Source organism: Perca flavescens, chromosome 1 (genome assembly GCF_004354835.1).
Source record: "Perca flavescens isolate YP-PL-M2 chromosome 1, PFLA_1.0, whole genome shotgun sequence".
Taxonomy (NCBI): Eukaryota; Metazoa; Chordata; class Actinopteri; order Perciformes; family Percidae; genus Perca; species Perca flavescens.
In genome coordinates this window covers 22,120,758-22,139,984 of record NC_041331.1, presented here as the reverse complement: position 1 = coordinate 22,139,984, position 19,227 = coordinate 22,120,758, and the positions used below count along the sequence as shown (strand labels likewise).

Genomic DNA, 19,227 nt, shown 5'->3' with positions numbered 1-19,227 from the left:
GCGATAGTCACATCGCAGGACGTTGCGATGCTGACGCAAAAACTTTTTTTCTGCTTGATAGGAAACCTTTTACATGATTGTTACTGGCTCTCCGTGTGTAGTAAAGTACCGTAAGAGGCAGCTGCAGCTGACACGGTGATGCACATGCATTTCCATAGGTAGTGAAGCTACAGTAGTCAGTGTTTTATGTTCGCTGCAAAGACAAACTAAATCACCTGATTAATGCAACGTTATCACTGCCATTTTTTATCGCAGAAAGCTGCTACCAGCCAGGCTAAAGCGGAGCCACGAAGCTGGAAACGTAATCCTAATCTACAACAGCAGTCTGTGTCTGATGTAACGCAATTTACACTGATTTACATCACATACCCTTCACCATACCTAGAGATTGGCATGGGGTACTTTCCATAAAATCATCTCTCAATGCAAATCAAACCAGCTATTAGGCTAACCAACATAAAACCATGCCAATCTCTAGGTATGGTGAAGGGTATGTGATGATGTGGGGATATTTTAATTCCAAAGGCCAAGGGAACTTTATCAGGATGCATAGTATCCTGGATCCATGAAATAACTGGCCTTTAAAAAATAAAAATCTGCCTGCCTCGATGGGAATTTAACATAGAGGTGTACTCACTTTTGTTGTCAGCGGTTTAGACATTATTGGCTGTGTGTTGAGTTATTTTGAGGGGACTGCACATTTACACTGTTTATACAAGCTGTACACTTAATACTTTACATTGTAATTTCTTCAGTGTTGTCCCATTTAAAGATATAATGAAATATTTACTAAAATGTGAGGGGTGTACTCGCTTTTGTGAGATACTGTATGTCAACCACCAGTCAAGAAACCAATATGTTAACAAGTCAAAAGTGACAGACATATCCTCTTCTTCCATTTCTACTCTGTTCCTTCTGTCTTATCCTTTAAGATAAAACAAAACCCTGATGCTAATTTCATGACTTCGAACATCCAAAATGTCCAAAAACAGACAACCAAAGGCCAGACAGCTAATAAGTTGGTAAGTTAAACAAATATGACAAATAGCAGTACAAGAAAAATAAAAAAATAGGCATCACTGCATACTTTATCATGTAAGATATTAATACGGATCCTATTTAAAGTGGCTACTGTCTAAATACAATAACCTGATGGCGGAAGGAATAAAGGATTTGGAGTAATGTTTACTGTATATACTGTATGTAGGATTGCTTTCATTTTATTTTCACATGTGTATCTGTGGGCATGTGCTCATCTTTAGCCTAGCCTACATTTAGGCAACATCCATCCATCCATCCATCTTCGTCCGCTTATCCGGTGTCGGGTCGCGGGGGGAGCAGCTCCAGCAGGGGACCCCAAACTTCCCTTAGGCAACATATATATCATATTTATTTAATCACAGCCAATGAATGAAGAAATAAAAATTTATTAGAATATAGCTAGCATATATTATAAATATAATGAAATAATTTAGTTTAGGCTATGCATAGTACCTAGACCTGCCAACAAATGCTTATTGTTAGAAGAAAACCAAACAATCCTTAGACCTATAGACCACTACTGACCTCAATAGTGTAGTGAGTTCGGACCAAAGAGTAGTGACGAGACGAGATGAATCCCCCAGTTACTTGCAACGCGCTGGTCTGCAATGCTCTGAAAGCTGCCAGTTCACACCAATGCAACGAGACGGTGCGGTGCATCATCTTGATAGCACGACGACTCTCTGTACTGTCTAACTTCAGACTATTTTTTTGTAGCTATATATATAATTTGTTGTGTCTAAATATCAATGAGGATAAATCAAATTGTTGTTGTTCTTATTATTATTTATGGGGGCTTAGGAACATTTTGGGGTAGCTTCAGCCCCCCTAAAATAGGCCTAACGACGTCCCTGGATTTAACTGTTCTTGGATACACAGTTTGTTGCTAGTGCATGACATGCAGGCTCTGCATGCACAGGAAACCACCAATCACAATCAGTGTTGATCAATTTATCAAACAAACGAGCAGGCCCCGCTAGTCAACCACAACCTGAAAGAGGAAGCAACATGCATGCATTATTAATATCATTCACTTTAGCCTGGATTGATATTAGTATATTAATACAATGGTGTCATGTCAATCAACCAGTGTATTTAACTACCTCATTTTTATCTCCAAAATTACGTCAAAAGAGTAGTCACAGCGTCTACTTGCTTTGGTGTTTATAAAGCATTAAAGAACAACAAAGAATGGTTCACATAAGAAAAGTTCCTTTTTCATTTTTTATTTTCTATGTAGAAAATCATCCCGGTAGTCGAGAATGATTTATTATTTCCAAATAGAGCTATTTATTAGACTGGGTAAACCCAGCCCGATCTGCCGGCGATTTGATTTTGCCCTGCGGCTCAGGCTGGAAACCTGTACATTTATCTATCCTGCTTCCGTTACAGTTTTGCAGGGACCAATCACAAACTGGCTTATCCACCTGGCGCGCTATTGGCGGGTTTAACACGATGACAATAGAGAAGCAACCAAGCAGCTTCTTGTTTACATTCAACATAGCGGCCACCGAAGCGCAGCAACCCGTTGATGCCGCTGTCGCTGCTACATCACCCAGATAGTTGGTCTGATTGGTTGAAGGACTATCCAATTGTGTACAGAGACATTTGAACTATGCCCGTTGACCACACCTCTTGTGCAGTAGAAAATACAGAGCAGACTCTCCAGACTAATGTTCAGTCTTAAAAGATTGAGCTTAGTCTGCTGATAGCCAGACTAGCTATTTATGTCATCTTGTAAAAATGTGTCTTTTTTTTCATATACATGAATATCATTTCATATACTATATCGCAATACATCACAGGAAAAAAAATCTCGCAATGGCAGTTTTTTTCCAATATCGTGCAGCCTAGTCTCAGCGGTTACAGCTCTCCACGGTGCCTCAGGCAAACATCTAGTCTCACACTAGTCAAGATAATTTCCTTTGGTCAATGGCAGATGGAGAGAAGGGCAGTCACTCAGTTTGAACCTTATACAGAAGGGTAGATTTTGAAAGATTACAAAGTGCTAAGAGTACTCCAAAAGATTATCTGTGTAAGTTCTGGCCCATGCCAAGACAATTGCCTTTTATGTTGATCTAAGCCGTTTAATTCCAAAACATAGTGACTCGACCTTGTCATTTTTTTTTTATTCAGCCCGGAGAACAAACCCTAAGCGCACAGTTTAAATCCTTGCTCTGGGCTTTATCCCCTTCTTTGCTTCTGTGAGTGTTGATTGTTTCCCAGCATGTCTTTCCTGGTAATAGTGTTTAGACTGTGACGTGAACATAGACAGTGGTAAGAGCAGTGCCAATACACACAACCTGAATTATAGACTTTGTTGTCTTTGTTTGCTGTTGTGCTTTTAGAAATGGGAGCCTTTACCATCGGTCTTTCTTTTGGTAAATGTTCTGACCACAAAAGTGACACTTGCAACGTTAAAACTGATAACAATAAATAACATCCAAAAAGAAAATAACCTACACCCTCCAAATTGAGTTTTATATAGATGCCAATATTGCAGGAACAGTGTCAGTTCATATCTGCACGCTTTTGATTTGCTGTATGTAAAAGAGAAAAAGCAACTATTAGCCTCTGTAACTGGTGTTTTGATTTGTATCTGATAACCAACATGGCTGTGCGAACGCCCCACACACACGTATACAGTCTCACACACACACACACACACACACACACACACACACACACACTCACACACACACACACACACAGTCCCACACACTTCGTCTCTCTCTTGGTTTCTGAGAGCAGCGATAGCACACCTGCTGTTTGGTTTGGGGCTTTACTGTCTTACCTTCTTTTATTTACCTTCTTTATTTCCTCCTCCTGTTTTTGTGTGCTCCCGTATCCGCTGACCTTGTCCTGTCCCAACGCCTGCCTGCCTGCCAGAGGGTACAGAAGGCTGCCAAAATCAAGAAAAAGGCGGTGTGTAATAAACAGAGCAAAAGGAAGACCCTTTGGCCACTTTCCCTCCACTGTCACCTTTTTTCCATTTCATGTGTGCCTGTCTGATTCTGTATATCGTCCCATCTGTGTCTTTGTCACATTTGTTGTGTTTATTAATTTAGTTAAACAAATCTTTGAGTTTTTCCAGAACTAAGACAAACGTGCATTTTGGCAGTGAGTCTTTCATTAGGCTAAAGGTGTGTTGTAACAAGACACACTTTTTGTGCAGTTACACAATTTAATAACCGCACGTTGACACAAACGTATATGCAGCCACTGTGACCATAAGACACATCAACAGGACACAATGTGAGAAAATGCATTAATCATTAACCATTTTAAAGCCAAATTAATGTTTTTCTCTTAAACTGAAGAATTCGAAGCTTTGGAGGATTTGGTGGCGTAATGATGGAAGATTTTGAGACGGTAAAAATGTCTAGCAACCAGTTTCCTCAAATATACCAAGATACAATGATAGCAGAAATTGAAATACTTTTTCTACTTAGGTTTTAGTGATTAAAAAGCACAACATACTGTATATAATAACCTTTCACCTCAGAGAGTCAAGGACATACAACTTAATTTTAGCGAAGAGAACAGTGAGAAACATCACTTAACCCAATGTAAAATGCCACTCTGATCAGTGTATGCAAATACTTTTTTCATATTTGGTACTTACATTGCTGTTACCCTGAAGTAAGTTAAATTATGTATTTGGGATTGTGTAATTCAGTGCATGCCTAATTTTTTGTGTGATTAACCTGCAAAAGCAGAAAATTATTCTTGCTATAATTTACTCTTGACACTCTAGTCATCCTGAGATACAGCGGAGAGAAAAAAAAAAGGCTGTTAGTGGGATGTTTTATATTTTGTTTTATTTCTTTTATTTTTGTATAACTTGCCATCACAATTTAGCTGTAAAAAATGAGAGCATCAGGTTTTAGGAGCCTTATTTCAAATGCACCAGGCAATTTTAATTAAGTGAAATCAAATATAATTGTATTAGTCTGCAGAACACAGTGATTAGGGGAAATGTGTGCAGGCTTGTTCGGTGCTAAAGCTGCATTGCTCTCACTGGCGAAACAGCCAGCTGGTAAAGGTTCAGTGTTAAGCTGTTTCTTGTTTCCGTGCCAGGTCGCCATCCTCGTGCCAGGACAGTTGATGTAAATTAACACCACTGCCAATAGCTTTCTTTTTCTGCCTTTTCCACCTCACCTTTTAGACCCAACAACCTGTCCATCTAACAAGCATTTCCCTAGCTGGACCCTAAACTATACATGCATACATTTGGGATATCAAAACTTATACTTTCCGAGATTTAACAAAGATGCCATTCAGGCAGTTGTAATTAAGCATGTACATTCATGTGTTATTGTAAATAACCATGAATGGTACATATGGTACTTAAACAATAAAATTCAAAGACCATGTGACCAACTCTCTCTTCTGTTTGTTTTTAAATCTCTTTGCAGAGTGCAGACGGAGATGCTCAAACCCTCACTGAGGTTGATCTGTTCATCTCCACCCAGAGGATCAAAGTCCTAAACGCAGACTCACAGGTGAGTACCAGCAAGCACACATATGCCATGTTTCTGTCCAAAGTGTCTTTTCTCACCTGTGGGAGTAAAAGCTGTTCACCCTGACAGTACCTTGGCCATACACTGAGCTTATACAAGGCTACACATCAGGGGAGAGTTTTTATGTCATAACTGCAGCTTAACTGTTGACACAAACTGCTTCTTATGAAACCCCACAACTGATTAATATTTATTTGCTCAACATCATGATGTCACAATTCTCTTTGACTAATGATAAGAATAGACTGCAAAGCCTAAATAATAATGCTGCACGAACATCTGTGCTTGAGGGTGACTTAGAGAGCAAGCGGTTTAACTGCAGCACAATCATCTGCCCTCCTTGTTAATTGTTTCCTCTGTCCTGCTGGTGTTAGTTTTAGCACTGGTGAAGATACAGGGTAAAATAATGATCCGTCGGGTGGAGAGGCACTGGGTGACTTTAAGATATGCTATTCAAAAGCCATTTTTGTGCATATGCATGGGTTTTGATGGAATAATTGCACATCAGCCACCACAGTGGACGGTAGTCTGTCATTTTATACACTGCCACCCACTGGCCAGCCGCTGTAAGTATATTTCATAATTTCAATAACTCGAAACGCATGCAGTCCAACTGAGTGGACATATGAAAAACTCCTTGAAAGATTTTTTTTTTCATGCCTAAAGCAGAATAAAAACACTTCCTGACTGAGGTCGTCATAATTCATGCATGAAAGGGTTAAACATTAGTATGAATATCCAAGTCATGACCACACCTGTATTAAATTAGTCATTTGTTTAAAGGCTGTCAAATTTACAATACAGACTGTTTCCTTCAATTGTGCTACAGACGGAATTAAAAAGTCAAAATTCAGATCAAAATTTGTTAGTTCTTTTAACAAAGCTTCTCTTCATTCTTGTAGAAGCTTTGTCAAAATTGTTCTTGCGTTTTAGCTTTACAACAAGCAGCTGTGTGGAGCAGCAAGTCCGGAGGTTGAGTCCTTAAAAGAAGTAGAAATGCTCCTGAGAGCTTTGCCACTCCTGGGATCACAAGTAGAGCTTTATGCCCCTCATGAGCTGGTGTGTGTGTGTGTGTGTGTGTGTGTGTGTGTGTGTGTGTGTGTGTGTGTGTGTGTGTGTGTGTGTGTGGTGGGGCAGAGCCACATGGCACAAACTAACATGCTGCAATGCAGTTTATATCTTCCTCCCTTTTCCATCTTGTTACCACTGATCCTGGCACTCTTAAGAAAAACATTCTGAGAAAGTGTAGGAGCCAAATATGTTGTTTTGAGTATTCCGACATTGGGTGTTGTTTCTTGCGTCTACATTGGGTGTCACTGTGCTATTACCTGGGGCAAGGTTATAAAGATAGGATCTAAACTGTTGTCGGCAGGTGTTTTGGCCTGGAAGGGCAAAGGTTTTTTGACGAATATTAAAGGAGCTCAGTCTAATACTGTTATTTACTGAGGAGGTTTAACCCAGGGGTGACCTGGCTGACCTTACCATGTTCGTGTAGCGTTCAAGAATCTGCAATCATTTCTTGTCTTGCAGAATAACAATAATTTTATTTGTTTTACTGTGCAGCATTAAAGTGTCTATATTTCCCCAGTTTTCATCGGTAAATCCATAAACTGTAAGACAGTATTTCAAATAAAGGTTTAACGTCAATGCGTCGATGCGTCGATGCGTCGGTCAAAAAACCTTTGCCCTTCTGAGCCAAACACCTGCCGACAACAGTTTGGATCATACCTTTATAACCTTGCCCCAGGTAATAGCACATCGACACCCAATGTAGACACAAACCGTAGAGATGGTCCGATACCATTTTTTGCTTCCCGATACCGATTACAGGTCACTCCTGGGTTAAACTACGTCAGTAGCTAACAGTATTAGACTGAGCTCCTTTTAATAGAACGCCTTCGTTCTGCAATTAAAAGGTTTGATGCAGCTTGCATTGGGTTTCTGACATTGATTCATACAGTAATAAGAACAACTCCAACAACTAGGCTACTGACAACTAGGCTACTGTAATAAAGTCACCACACACAATTAATGAAGTGCAGTTCACTAAACTGAAAGTTGGCATAAAACATGAACAAGTTCCTCTCAGCAAACCTGCAGATTCACCTTAAAAGTCCATATCGTCTCTAAACTGCAGTTCCATAGTTGTGTTCAGAAACAATACTTCATAAAATATACATCATGACTATTATTTGGCTGAATGAACAAACTGGATAACTTAATTCAAATCACTTTGTTTTCATCAACACAAACTCAATATGAGTTTTTGTGCACCTGTTCATTATTTTTGGATGAACAATGTACTTGAGATCTAATTCATCAGGGCGTCGTTGTGCTGTAATCGGATCATACAGTAGTTTTGAATTCAATCAAAGAAGGTCTGCATGTTTTCTATCAACAATTACTTTCATCTCACTGTCTGCCCTAAAAGGATCACGCAGCTTTGACAAAGAAAGGGGGGAAAAAAATCAGCTGCACACTCGTGCTCTAATTCTCAACAATTGCTGATCAAAGGAAACAAGACTGTTGCCAGAAACAGGATAATTACCAGTAACCGTAATGACACATTTCTCAAAGCTATGGTAGTATCAGAGAAACATAAATAGAAACCTCACTGTGGAGAATTATGTGTTATTACATAATTTTGTCAGTTAAAATGTGTAATTGTAATGTAGTATTTTGTTTATTCATTTTCTTCAGCGTTGTCTCTCCAGCACATATTCATAGCACCTATATTGTTTTACATCATGGTCCAGTTGAAGTTTACTTTTTGTAGTTTAATAGTTAACTTTGCTAAGTCGCTCTGGCATGAAAATAATGAACCACATTCTCACAATTTGGAAAATGAAACGATCAATATTGCTTTGCTGTCAGTATTTACAGTAATAAACCCAGTCGTCTCCATTGACTGGAAATCGGTGAATAAAGACCTGCATTGACATCATCAGCTTTTGGGGAGTTGGTTCAGAGACACTGAATTCAATAAAATGTCTCTGTGTTCATATATATTTTTTGTGTCAGATATTACGTCCAGGTGAGTTTTATTTGAAGTCAGGGCTCACAGCTGTGAATCAAAAATGTCTTCATATTTAAGATTATTTAATGATATCATATATAAATTAGCATACAGTAGGTGCTGTCGTAAAGTTACAGGAGTTGAACACTGTACTTAGCTGTAAAGTATTATAAAAACAACAGGGTTGACATTTAAAGGTATACCTTTGTCATGTTATTTTGGTTGATATGTCTACAGGAAACGATGATGGACAACGCGCTCCGTACTATATCCTACATTGCTGATATTGGGAACATTGTGGTCCTGATGGCGAGACGCCGGATGCCACGCACAGCTTCCCAGGACTGTATTGAAACTACGCCTGGGGCGCCCGAGGGAAAGAAGCAGTACAAGATGATATGCCATGTCTTTGAGTCAGAAGATGTAAGTGTTTTGTGTGTTTTTCAGATCGCAAACCTTCTGTTTGTGTTAATTAAACTTTAAACAAAATTCATCTGGCAGTGTAGCCTGGTTGACACCAGACCCTTCTCAGTTGTAACTGAGAGAGGGTCTGGGAAAGGTTCATTGACCGTTCATTTCCAAAGGGGCGTCACCAACGGACGCTACTCAAATGCCTCTGGGCGTGTTGGATAGTTCAACCAATCAGACCAGCGTTCTGGGTGACGCTGCGCTTTGGTAGCCATCATGTTGAATGTAAACAAAAAGCTGCTCGCCGTCGCTGTGCTATTGTCGTCGCGTAAAACCCGCCTCAATGATTGTGATTGGTGTAAAGCCCGCCTCAGCAGTTGTGAATGGTTCCTCGATTTTGGGGACATTGGAAATGGGTTTGAATGGGCTCTTTGCCAGACTGACTTGCAGAGCAAATCTCAAATTTGCCGGAAGTTTGTCACGGTTTACCCAGGCTACTGGCAGTGAGCAGGTGGGAGGTCATTTACTAAAGCAAGTCACACTGTTATTTTTCTGTCATTATGTAAGAGGACTCATTTTGTAGATGAATCTTTCAACATCTAAAGATAGAGAAGAGGTACTGTGGCTTACACCACAGATACATTCTGATTAGGAGAAAAAAAGGCCTGTGTGATTGGTTTAAAGAAAAGCAAACAACCCAATCGGACGCAGTGACGCTGGCTTTGCAAAATAGTCTTGGATAAGGAAATTGTTTTGGTGGAACATTTGCAACCCACTACAATGCCACAGAAGGTTAACAGTTCACACAATATACTGTAGTAACATGAGCTTTTTAAATTAGCTGGCTACATGGTCCAAATTGGCCATTTTCAGCATGTGGCTTGCTAGCTTGAAGTTAGTTGTTGTTTCCCATATTGAAGGGATTTTGAGAATGGCAACACTTATTATTGCTTTTGTGTTATTTGATTGTCAGATATTATTTCAGCTTCCCAGTTATCTCCAATATTAATGTTTTTCTTCCATTTGCCTCCAGGACATAATTTGAATTGTTTGTCCTGAATTTAGTTTTTGTCACAAATGTTGTCACTATAATATACATAGAATTTCTAAAACAATTTGTTTTGTGACCTTTAATAATAACAGATTAGAGCAACCCTCTAACATGAAATTATGTAAATTGGCAGGGCATTTTTAATTAATTCTTTTTTTATTTTTTGAACTCACAGAGCTGCTGCTTGTCTTGCTGAAGCAGCCTTGGCAACATGAACAATGTTGCACAGAGGAGCCAGCAACTAAGTGTCAGTGCCAGTCAGGATAAAGGCTGGACTCCAATCTGTCCTCTCTTAGTCTAATATTTGCTGCCAGGTTTTAAAGGCCGGCCTGAGTTATAATGGAACCATTCAGCCGCTCATCCATCAACTTATAAATCTGTTATTGTAGCTCCGCTGGCTGTATGCAGTGTTTGCCCGTTTTTACATTTTTCATTGTTCTGCAAAACTAATTCACATTGTATTGGTTTTAAGAGTTTGGGCCATGAATGTCTGCAAATTCTGCCAGAGATTTATATGCAAGTGTAGAATTCAATTAAACAGAAACATAGGGAGAAAATGGCTTGCAAAATGAATTACCCTCTTTATTGTTTTGATCTATGTTATCTCTCACAGCCAAGATAAGTCTTCAGGTTTTCATTTTTTACTTTTACAGTTTTTACTAACTTCCCTTTTTTACCTTCCTTAGTTGCAAATGTCTGGTGTGTATGGAGGGTGCTTTAAAGCAGCGGTTCTCAATTGTTTTTTTACTTAACCTCCACAGCTCTAACAGATGAGCTCAAGTACCCCATGGTTGATACCACTCGTCATGTTTACAAAGTATTTATTTGAACAGATTTTTTTTTAACTGTTAAATTTAGAAAATAACATATTATTAAAGTTTAAAGATATACTGATCCTGAAAGTGGTGATGTTTAGATCTCTCTCTTTTTTGTTGTGGCTGACGATGCCCAAAGTCAACCATTTATCCATTACTTTTAGCGCTCAATTTCTTGCTCTCTTGTCAACTTGTTTTGCTCGTCGTCAATCATGTTGAAAACTCAACACTAACTGTGCGCCGCTTGTGAATTTTCCAGGGAATGTCGCCACAGGCACCCAGTTCCTAATACTGCAAATGCAAGGGTTTTCATCAGTGGTCCATATGCTCATCATTGTGTTACCTAATTTGGCGATTGTTAGTGACTACATACATTTATTTAAATGAAAATCTTTGAGATTATTACTTGTATATTCCATTATTCCCATATTCTTGTCACCCCTCAGTGTCACTGTATTGTTAGTTATGTATACCACAGTAAAGATAAGCTTCTGTGTATCTAACAAAACAAGATCACAACAGACTTATTATTGTTATTTATGTCATAATTCATGCTTTTTCTGTCTGCAGGCCCAGCTTATCGCTCAGTCCATTGGCCAGGCATTCAGCGTAGCTTACCAGGAGTTCCTGAGAGCCAATGGCATTAACCCCGAGGACCTGAGTCAGAAGGAGTACAGCGACATCATCAACACCCAGGAGATGTACAATGATGACCTCATTCACTTCTCCAACTCTGAAAACTGCAAAGAGGTTGGTCTATATTAAGCGTGCAGCACACGCATACATTTTTTGCAACTTCTGCAGATGTTTGTTGATTTGTGTCGGTGCAGGAAATAAACAACATAGACACTGTGAGACTTTACATGTGTGCTGCAGGGTCATTAGAGAAACACACAAGTATACAGTAGCTATTCACTAATTAGACAGATTAAGAGGCAGATGGTTCAGTAAAATCTACTCGGAGCATGTCAGCGCTGCCTGTTTTGTTTTGCTTCACCATTTCCTCTTTAGCTAACGATGTGCCCTGAAAGCATTACTGCTTTGGCTACTGACTTTTGGATAATTAGAAACCGTGAAACAGTTTCTGCTGTATGAGCAGAGCGGCGCATGGGCACCACACAGCTGCTAGCTTCATGTGCACACTAGCCGTATCTGCTGGTCTAAAGAATCTGGGAAGGAAAATGTTTTCTACATTAAGACAGTGTTCAGATGTGCACAATAGTTGGATCTACAAAGACTTGTGAATTAAATGCAGATGTAATAAATTATACTATAAATAAATCACTGGTAGTCTTTATGCCGAACATAAATAACATATTGAACCTAAATGGAACTTGGTTGTGATGTAGAAATGTCACTGTCACAATGTTATAACACCAGGTGGACGTTTGAGGTGCAGATTTAAAACTGTTCATTAAGATGCTGTGGAAATGAATGTCTGTTATTTATAGAGCAGCACATCTTGTGTTTTACATACTGCAACATATTGCCTAATGTGTGGGTACTAACTACTATATACTAATCTACACATCTACCTACTGTATATACTATATTCAATATACAAACATCTGTTCAGGGCCAGGAACAATATGAGCACTACTTCACTAATCATTTGTAACAAGACTGATTTAAAAAAAAAAAAAAGAATTAAACAGGATTGAATTGGTTGCTAAATAAAATGTCCTTCAACTGCTGAATGGGCTGGGCAATATGGATACGTAATGGATATGTCATTTTCTGTTGCCATATTGATGCTTATCATAAAGTAACATTTTGTGGACATTCAAGAGAGAATCCATTCATAGATAAAATAAACAGATGTTCTGTTTTTGGCTAATCCTGTGAATTTAAGAGATTAAGGTACTCCTTCACATACTGTCATAATTATAAAGCAGTTTTGTTTATTAATTTGCAACTTTGCCTGCAAAAGTCTAATGCAGCCAGAGATATTAAAGGGATATATACCTCCGTATAAATAGTATGGCAAAATTTGACAGTTGCCAATTGTGTACGGTCTCAATGTATCCATCCTATTTTGCCAGCCCTACCCTTTGAGCTCCAGGGCAGCAGTCAGACCACAAATTTCTAGAAAAGTCAGAAAAGTGAATTTAATGACGTGTGTAAAAAATAAATCCTATGGACCTTTTTCACAGCAGACATTTTGACTTGTCATAGTAGGAAAAGCACAGCTGAAATTGCTAACCTTAACGATGGCTCAATTCCATCCAGTGTCCCTTTAAGCTAGTTCATTGTTTTAAGTGAAAGTCAGTTCTCTACATATTCTCCAGCAATACATAGCTGAATCAGGTGCTTTCCAGAGCAACTACAGCAAACAGACTGACGTTTTTGACACTATTGCATTTTCATTGAGTAGACAAAGACAAAGTAGTGTTGAAATGCTAATGCTAATTATGGTAGGTCAGTTTCTATACATGATGAAACATAAACATGTCTCCTCTCTCTACAGCTGCAGCTGGAGAAGAGTAAAGGGGAGATCCTGGGTGTGGTGATTGTGGAGTCCGGCTGGGGCTCCATTCTGCCCACCGTTATCTTAGCCAACATGATGAACGGCGGGCCAGCGGCTCGCTCTAGCAAGCTCAGCATCGGCGATCAGATCATGTCCATCAACAACACCAGCCTAGTCGGGCTGCCACTCGCCACCTGTCAGGGAATCATTAAGGTACAGAATGAAATAAAATGATAATTAAACATTGTTCTAAACCACATAATTCAGTGAAACTGAACAAACCTTTTTTACGTTTGTGTGTTTCTCTATGTTAAAGGGCTTGAAGAACCAGGTTCAGGTGAAAATGAACATAGTCAGTTGCCCTCCTGTTACCACCGTCCTCATTAAGAGACCAGATCTAAAGTATCAGCTGGGCTTCAGTGTCCAGAACGGCATTGTAAGTATCGTTCTGACCTCTTTCTGACAACCAGGAACCTACGTTTGTTATTCAAAATGTTAACAAAAGATGTCATTTTTTTAAAAACATAATTAAAACGTACTGTTTTGTCGTGTTTTTTTTATGTATGAGTTGTTAAGTATGGTCCATCCATCCATCCATCCATCCATCCATCCATCGTCATCTGCTTATCCGGGGTTGGGTCGCGGGGCAGCAGTTCCAGCAGGGGACCCCAAACTTCACTTACCCGAGCCACATTAACCAGCTCTGATTGGGGGATCCCGAGGCGTTCCCAGGCCAGGGTAGAGATATAATCTCTCCACCTAGTCCTGGGTCTTCCCCGAGGCCTTCTCCCAGCTGGACAGGCCTGGAACACCTCCCTAGGGAGGCGCCCAGGGGCCATCCTTACCAGATGCCCGAACCACCTCAGCTGGCTCCTTTTGACACAAAGGAGCAGCGGCTCTACTCCGAGCTCCTCACGGATGACTGAGCTTCTCACCCTATCTCTAAGGGAGACCCCAGCCACTCTCCTGAGGAAACCCATTTCGTCCGATTGTACACTGAATCTCATTCTTTCGGTCATGACCCAGCCTTCATGACCATAGGTGAGGGTAGGAACAAAAAATGACCGGTAGATTGAGAGCTTTGCCTTACGGCTCAGCTCTCTTTTTGTCACAAAGGTGCGGTAAAGTGAATGTAATACGGCCTCTGCTGCTCCAGTTCTCCGGCCAATCTCCCGCTCCAGTGTCCCCTCACTCGTGAACAAGACCCCAAGGTACTTAAATTCCTTCACTTGGGGTAAGGACTCATTCCCTACCTGGAGTAGGCACTCCATCGGTTTCCTGCCGAGAACCAAGGCCTCAGATTTAGAGGTGCTAATCCTCATCCCAGTTGCTTCACACTCGTTCACACTTTAAGTATGGTATATTTTGTATTTGTATGTTACAGCATGTGCATGTTTCACATTCCCGTTCCAGTTTATATTAATCTGCTCATTTTTTTATTTTCTCTGTATTGCACACACTGAAGAAACACTGTTTTATCAGTGTTGTCATAAATTGCTGCAGAGCAATATTCATAGACCAAAAGAATGTAATATTTTTGCATATTACTCTGTATTCTACATGAGGACTTTTTCTTTTGTGTATGTTTTTGTCAGATATGCAGTTTGATGCGAGGAGGCATTGCTGAGCGAGGTGGGGTCCGTGTGGGTCACAGGATCATCGAGATTAACGGGCAGAGTGTGGTGGCCACAGCACATGAGAAGATTGTCCAGGCCCTCTCAAACTCTGTTGGCGAGGTTAAACACACACGCACACACACACTGAGGAGATGTAGAGGATGTAGAAAATATGTGATTATTTTTCTATCACTATTTACTTAAAGTGAATTATACTGTATAGAAACCTCCTTAAGTAAGCAAGAAAATAACCCTACTACACATTTTTTTACAGAAATTGGGGGCTTACGTTTGAAAGATGTAAGCATTTACCAGCCAGAGAAAGTCTAACAAAACATAGAATTCAGTAGCATTGTGGGAATTGTAGGATCCACAGCGTTTGGACATTAAAGGAAAGGATATCTCGGCCGGTTACTGACTGCTGCAAAGAATATATCGAAAAAGGAGATGAAAGTTTCTATTCTGTTGTAGAAGGATGCCTTCCACCTATTGAAGCTTTTAAATGGAAAAGATTTGTCAAGTTATTTTCTGTGTGGAGCAGAAAGGTCTGGGGCTGTGTTCCAAATAATTTAGCGTCTGCCCACTGCATGTTGGTCAATACATCTTGTTTAGTGGCCATCGATTTTACGCTACTTTTTATGTTGCATTGTTGGATAATTTAAGTCTGCTATATAGAAACCAGGAGATCAACCAAGATTTAAAACATAAAATGTAAGTCGCACCAAAAAAGGACCGAGGTATTGTTGCATTTTCTAGCTGGCGGAGGTGTCAGGAAGTAACTCGCTAATAAACAGTAGCAGGTGTGCTCTCTGGCATCAGTTAGGCACATGTCACACGGCTAAACAGTTTGCAGTGGTAGAAGAAGTACTCAGATCCTTTACTTAAGTAAAAGTAAAAATACCTAAGTCTAAGAATACTTAATAAAAGTAAGAATTCAAAATGTTAAGGAAAACTTCTATTGGCACGAATCAAAAGTAAAAGTATAATACAGAAAATTTCAAAGTGTTATAGAATATTATATTCAGTTTTTATCACTATCATATAAGAGCGCTGGTTTGTCATTGTGGAGCCAATTTTAGATACTTTGTATTCTACTGGTTAGATTAGTCACATAGTACTGCATCACACCGTATGTTTCTCTTAATGTAACTAGTAACTAAGTGTCAAATGAATGTAGTGCAGCAAAAAGGCAACATTTCCCTCTGAAATGTAATGGAGTAGAAGTGTAGCATTAAAGCAGTACCTCAAAATTATATAAAGTATAGTAACCCCTTATCTAAGGTATAATAAGTACACCGTAGTGGGATATAATAATTCTCACTAGATATTCAAACATCAAAGTTTTGAAGTTAAAAGTTACCGTTTGAACATGGTAAAAGAAAGGAATACACACCTTACTCAACATGAAATATGAAAATATACTATATTAATAATAATATTGTTTTTTTCCAGATTCACATGAAGACCATGCCGGCAGCCATGTTCAGACTTCTAACAGGACAGGAGACACCTATGTACATATAAACGATTGGACAGGGACCGTTCCGCAGGCCAGGCCGTCGGCTGTGATTGGTTATCTTACGGGGCAAACCAAGCTCATCAGTGACCGGGGGAGGATTGCTTCTCCTTGTCAATTCATTTCTCTTTTCTTTTATTCTTTTTCTTTGAGCTGATGACTTTATCATCTCTTCCTTGCCTGTGCTTAACTTGCAACAGCCATTTAATTGACACAAGATGCTTTTTCCATCTGACCAGCTAAAGTGTGTGTGTGTGTGTGTGTGTGTGTGTGTGTGTGTGTGTGTGTGTGTGTGTGTGTGTGTGTGTGTGTGTGTGTGTGTGTGTTATTTATTCGTCCTGTCTGTGCTTTTCCACGTCACTTTAGTGAGATCGTGTGGACAGACTTAGGAGCGAATTCGTCACAGTTTATTTTTTTATATTCATGTAATGCAATATAATACTTCTACTATACTTCTTGTATAGTTTCAGTTTCTTCTGTTTATTTATTTCTCATGTAAATACATATTTTACTAATGTGAAGTGAAGGCGATGGATGGAAGGAGGGAGGGGCCACAGCTGCATTGTAAATATTTATTGAATCTCGCTGTTGAATTGAAATGGTCCATGATGATGGCAAAGACACACTTAAATGCCGGATATCAAAGTAGTTGTCGGTGAAAAGGGGAACGAGTTGAGTGTTTGAGATGTTTGGTTTTAATATTCTAAGTTGATATAATGTACGTGTGAAGCAAACCAATGCTCGCAGCAGGGGTTCATGGGAGAAACGCCATATCCTTTTGATTTTCTTGATTTTACGGCAATACACGAGTCTTTTCTAAATCTCATGTACAAACACTCACATTTAAATAACAAGCAACCGAGTAAAACTATTAACATGCATCAATTATGCTTTTGATATCAAAGTTTCTTTTGTGTGCTACTCTACTGTATGCTCATCTTTAGTGTTTCTGACTGAAATTCATGCAAACTATGAGTGGATTGTGAATGTAACTGTGTTGTGTGAGCTGTCCCATTGCCATTAGCAGTATTAGAATGTCTGTACATAAAGAGAAACGTGTCTAGCATTGTGCTCATGTTAAAAAAAAAAAACAATAACACACAGGTTTAGTCACTGCAAACATCTCCCCACCTGTATGTTGGCTTTCAGTCTTGAGAGGGAAAGAGAGAACTGTGAATCACACACTGTGACCGAAGCTAACCTTACCGCTGGGTAAAGGTTTTAACAATGCATTGTAGTAAAGTTTAATCACATGAACATTATTTGTGTGCATGCCTCGTAAAGTAGTTTTCATGTCATTGTGGCAAGATAATAAAATCTGGGCTAAAGCTGGCTGGTTTTGTTGGACTGGATCAAACTGAAAACTGGTTCTAGGGTTAGATTCGCTGTATGAAAGTGCTGCCAGGAAAATAAAACAAAAGAAAAATGGAAGACAAGTTAGACATATTAAAACAAAAGTCAATATTGACTTATTGCCTCATCAATTTAATTTGGTAAGTTACATTTTTGACTTATCACAATTATTTGACATACTGTACTTAGTCAAACCTATGAGTAAATTATTCATTATTTTGACCTAATATGTTGAAATTAAAATTTCATTCTTAAGTAAGTCAAACTTTTGATTTGCCTCATAATTTTGCCTTAGTGAGACTTTTACTTTCAGGAAAATTCAGAATTTGGTCTTATTAAAGACATTTCTGGATGTGTCTCAATTTGAAACTACAGACCAATTGTAATAAATAGTTGGAATTAGACAAGCAAACATTTTAAATAAATTGCAGAAGGTAAAAGATCTTCACGGAAGAGGATTGGGGCCACGTGAAAAAATTGAATGAGTTCTGAGTTTAAAGTCTGAATTCTGAGAAAAAAAATCAGAACTCAAATACATTTTTCACATGTGGCCCTTATTCTATTCCGTAGATCTTGGGAAACAAAAAACTATTAAATCTTTTGTGTTGGGTTTCTTTTGTGAAGTTTCCAAATTGCAATTTACTAACTGCAAAAACAGTACACCATGACAAGTAGTATATTGTACATACTGTATATACCATTACTGTAGTATGGAATTGGGACAAACGCAGTATCTGTGAGCCTATTCCATAATTCGTAGAAATCCTAAACCCCTTTTGAATGTTGTGTTCACACTGGAAAAGTAAAGAAATTAGTAAAAAGATATCCGTAAACACTGATTCTTGAGTGTCAACAAATAAATCACTTGTGATTGGTAAGACAGCTTCAGAAATACCTCTGAAAACATAAAAAAAAATATATATATATATACACACACATATACATATATTTGAAGGAGCCAATTTAATTGGCAGTGGCATTTTAAAGACACAATTTGATTGATATTATATTATTTCTTGTATACTAACTGCCAAAAAGTGTACTTCAAAGATTAATATATAGTACATATTGTACTAATAGTATTTCAGTCAGGAACACTCTCACCATAGATTTAACCATGTATTGCAACAAATGAAAACACAGTTATGCTTGTGTGCAAGCTTTGCCAGCAGCAGCAGTGTAAGGCAGTATTGGTGAAGCAGGGAGGAGGGAGACATTTAAATGGAGCGCCTTGACGTGAGAAGGGCTGTGATTGGTTTGTGACTGATAGAAATGATAATTTAATTGGTGGGCATATGACTTCCGTGTCCTGCGTGAACTAAGGCAATGCTTAATGTAGTGTATAATTAGGACAAAGACACTGCTATAGACATTTCCACTTTGACTCTCTAGTTCCCCCTGATGCCTGCAATTGGGTAGTG

At 39.0% G+C, this 19,227-nt stretch overlaps 1 protein-coding gene across 1 annotated transcript in view; it reads left to right on the top strand.

Annotated features, from left to right (window-relative positions):
* The window catches only part of apba2b (amyloid beta (A4) precursor protein-binding, family A, member 2b), an 81,582-nt gene extending 63,732 nt beyond the window's left edge, over nucleotides 1-17,850 (top strand). Inside the window, exons 9-15 of the mRNA XM_028587202.1 lie at nucleotides 5,460-5,546; nucleotides 8,818-9,003; nucleotides 11,425-11,604; nucleotides 13,322-13,534; nucleotides 13,638-13,757; nucleotides 14,917-15,057; nucleotides 16,390-17,850. Of these exons, the coding sequence (XP_028443003.1) occupies nucleotides 5,460-5,546; nucleotides 8,818-9,003; nucleotides 11,425-11,604; nucleotides 13,322-13,534; nucleotides 13,638-13,757; nucleotides 14,917-15,057; nucleotides 16,390-16,461 (999 nt within the window). The 3' untranslated portion in view covers nucleotides 16,462-17,850. The remainder of the gene's footprint in view (nucleotides 1-5,459; nucleotides 5,547-8,817; nucleotides 9,004-11,424; nucleotides 11,605-13,321; nucleotides 13,535-13,637; nucleotides 13,758-14,916; nucleotides 15,058-16,389) is intronic.
* The last annotated feature ends 1,377 nt before the right edge of the window (nucleotides 17,851-19,227 follow it).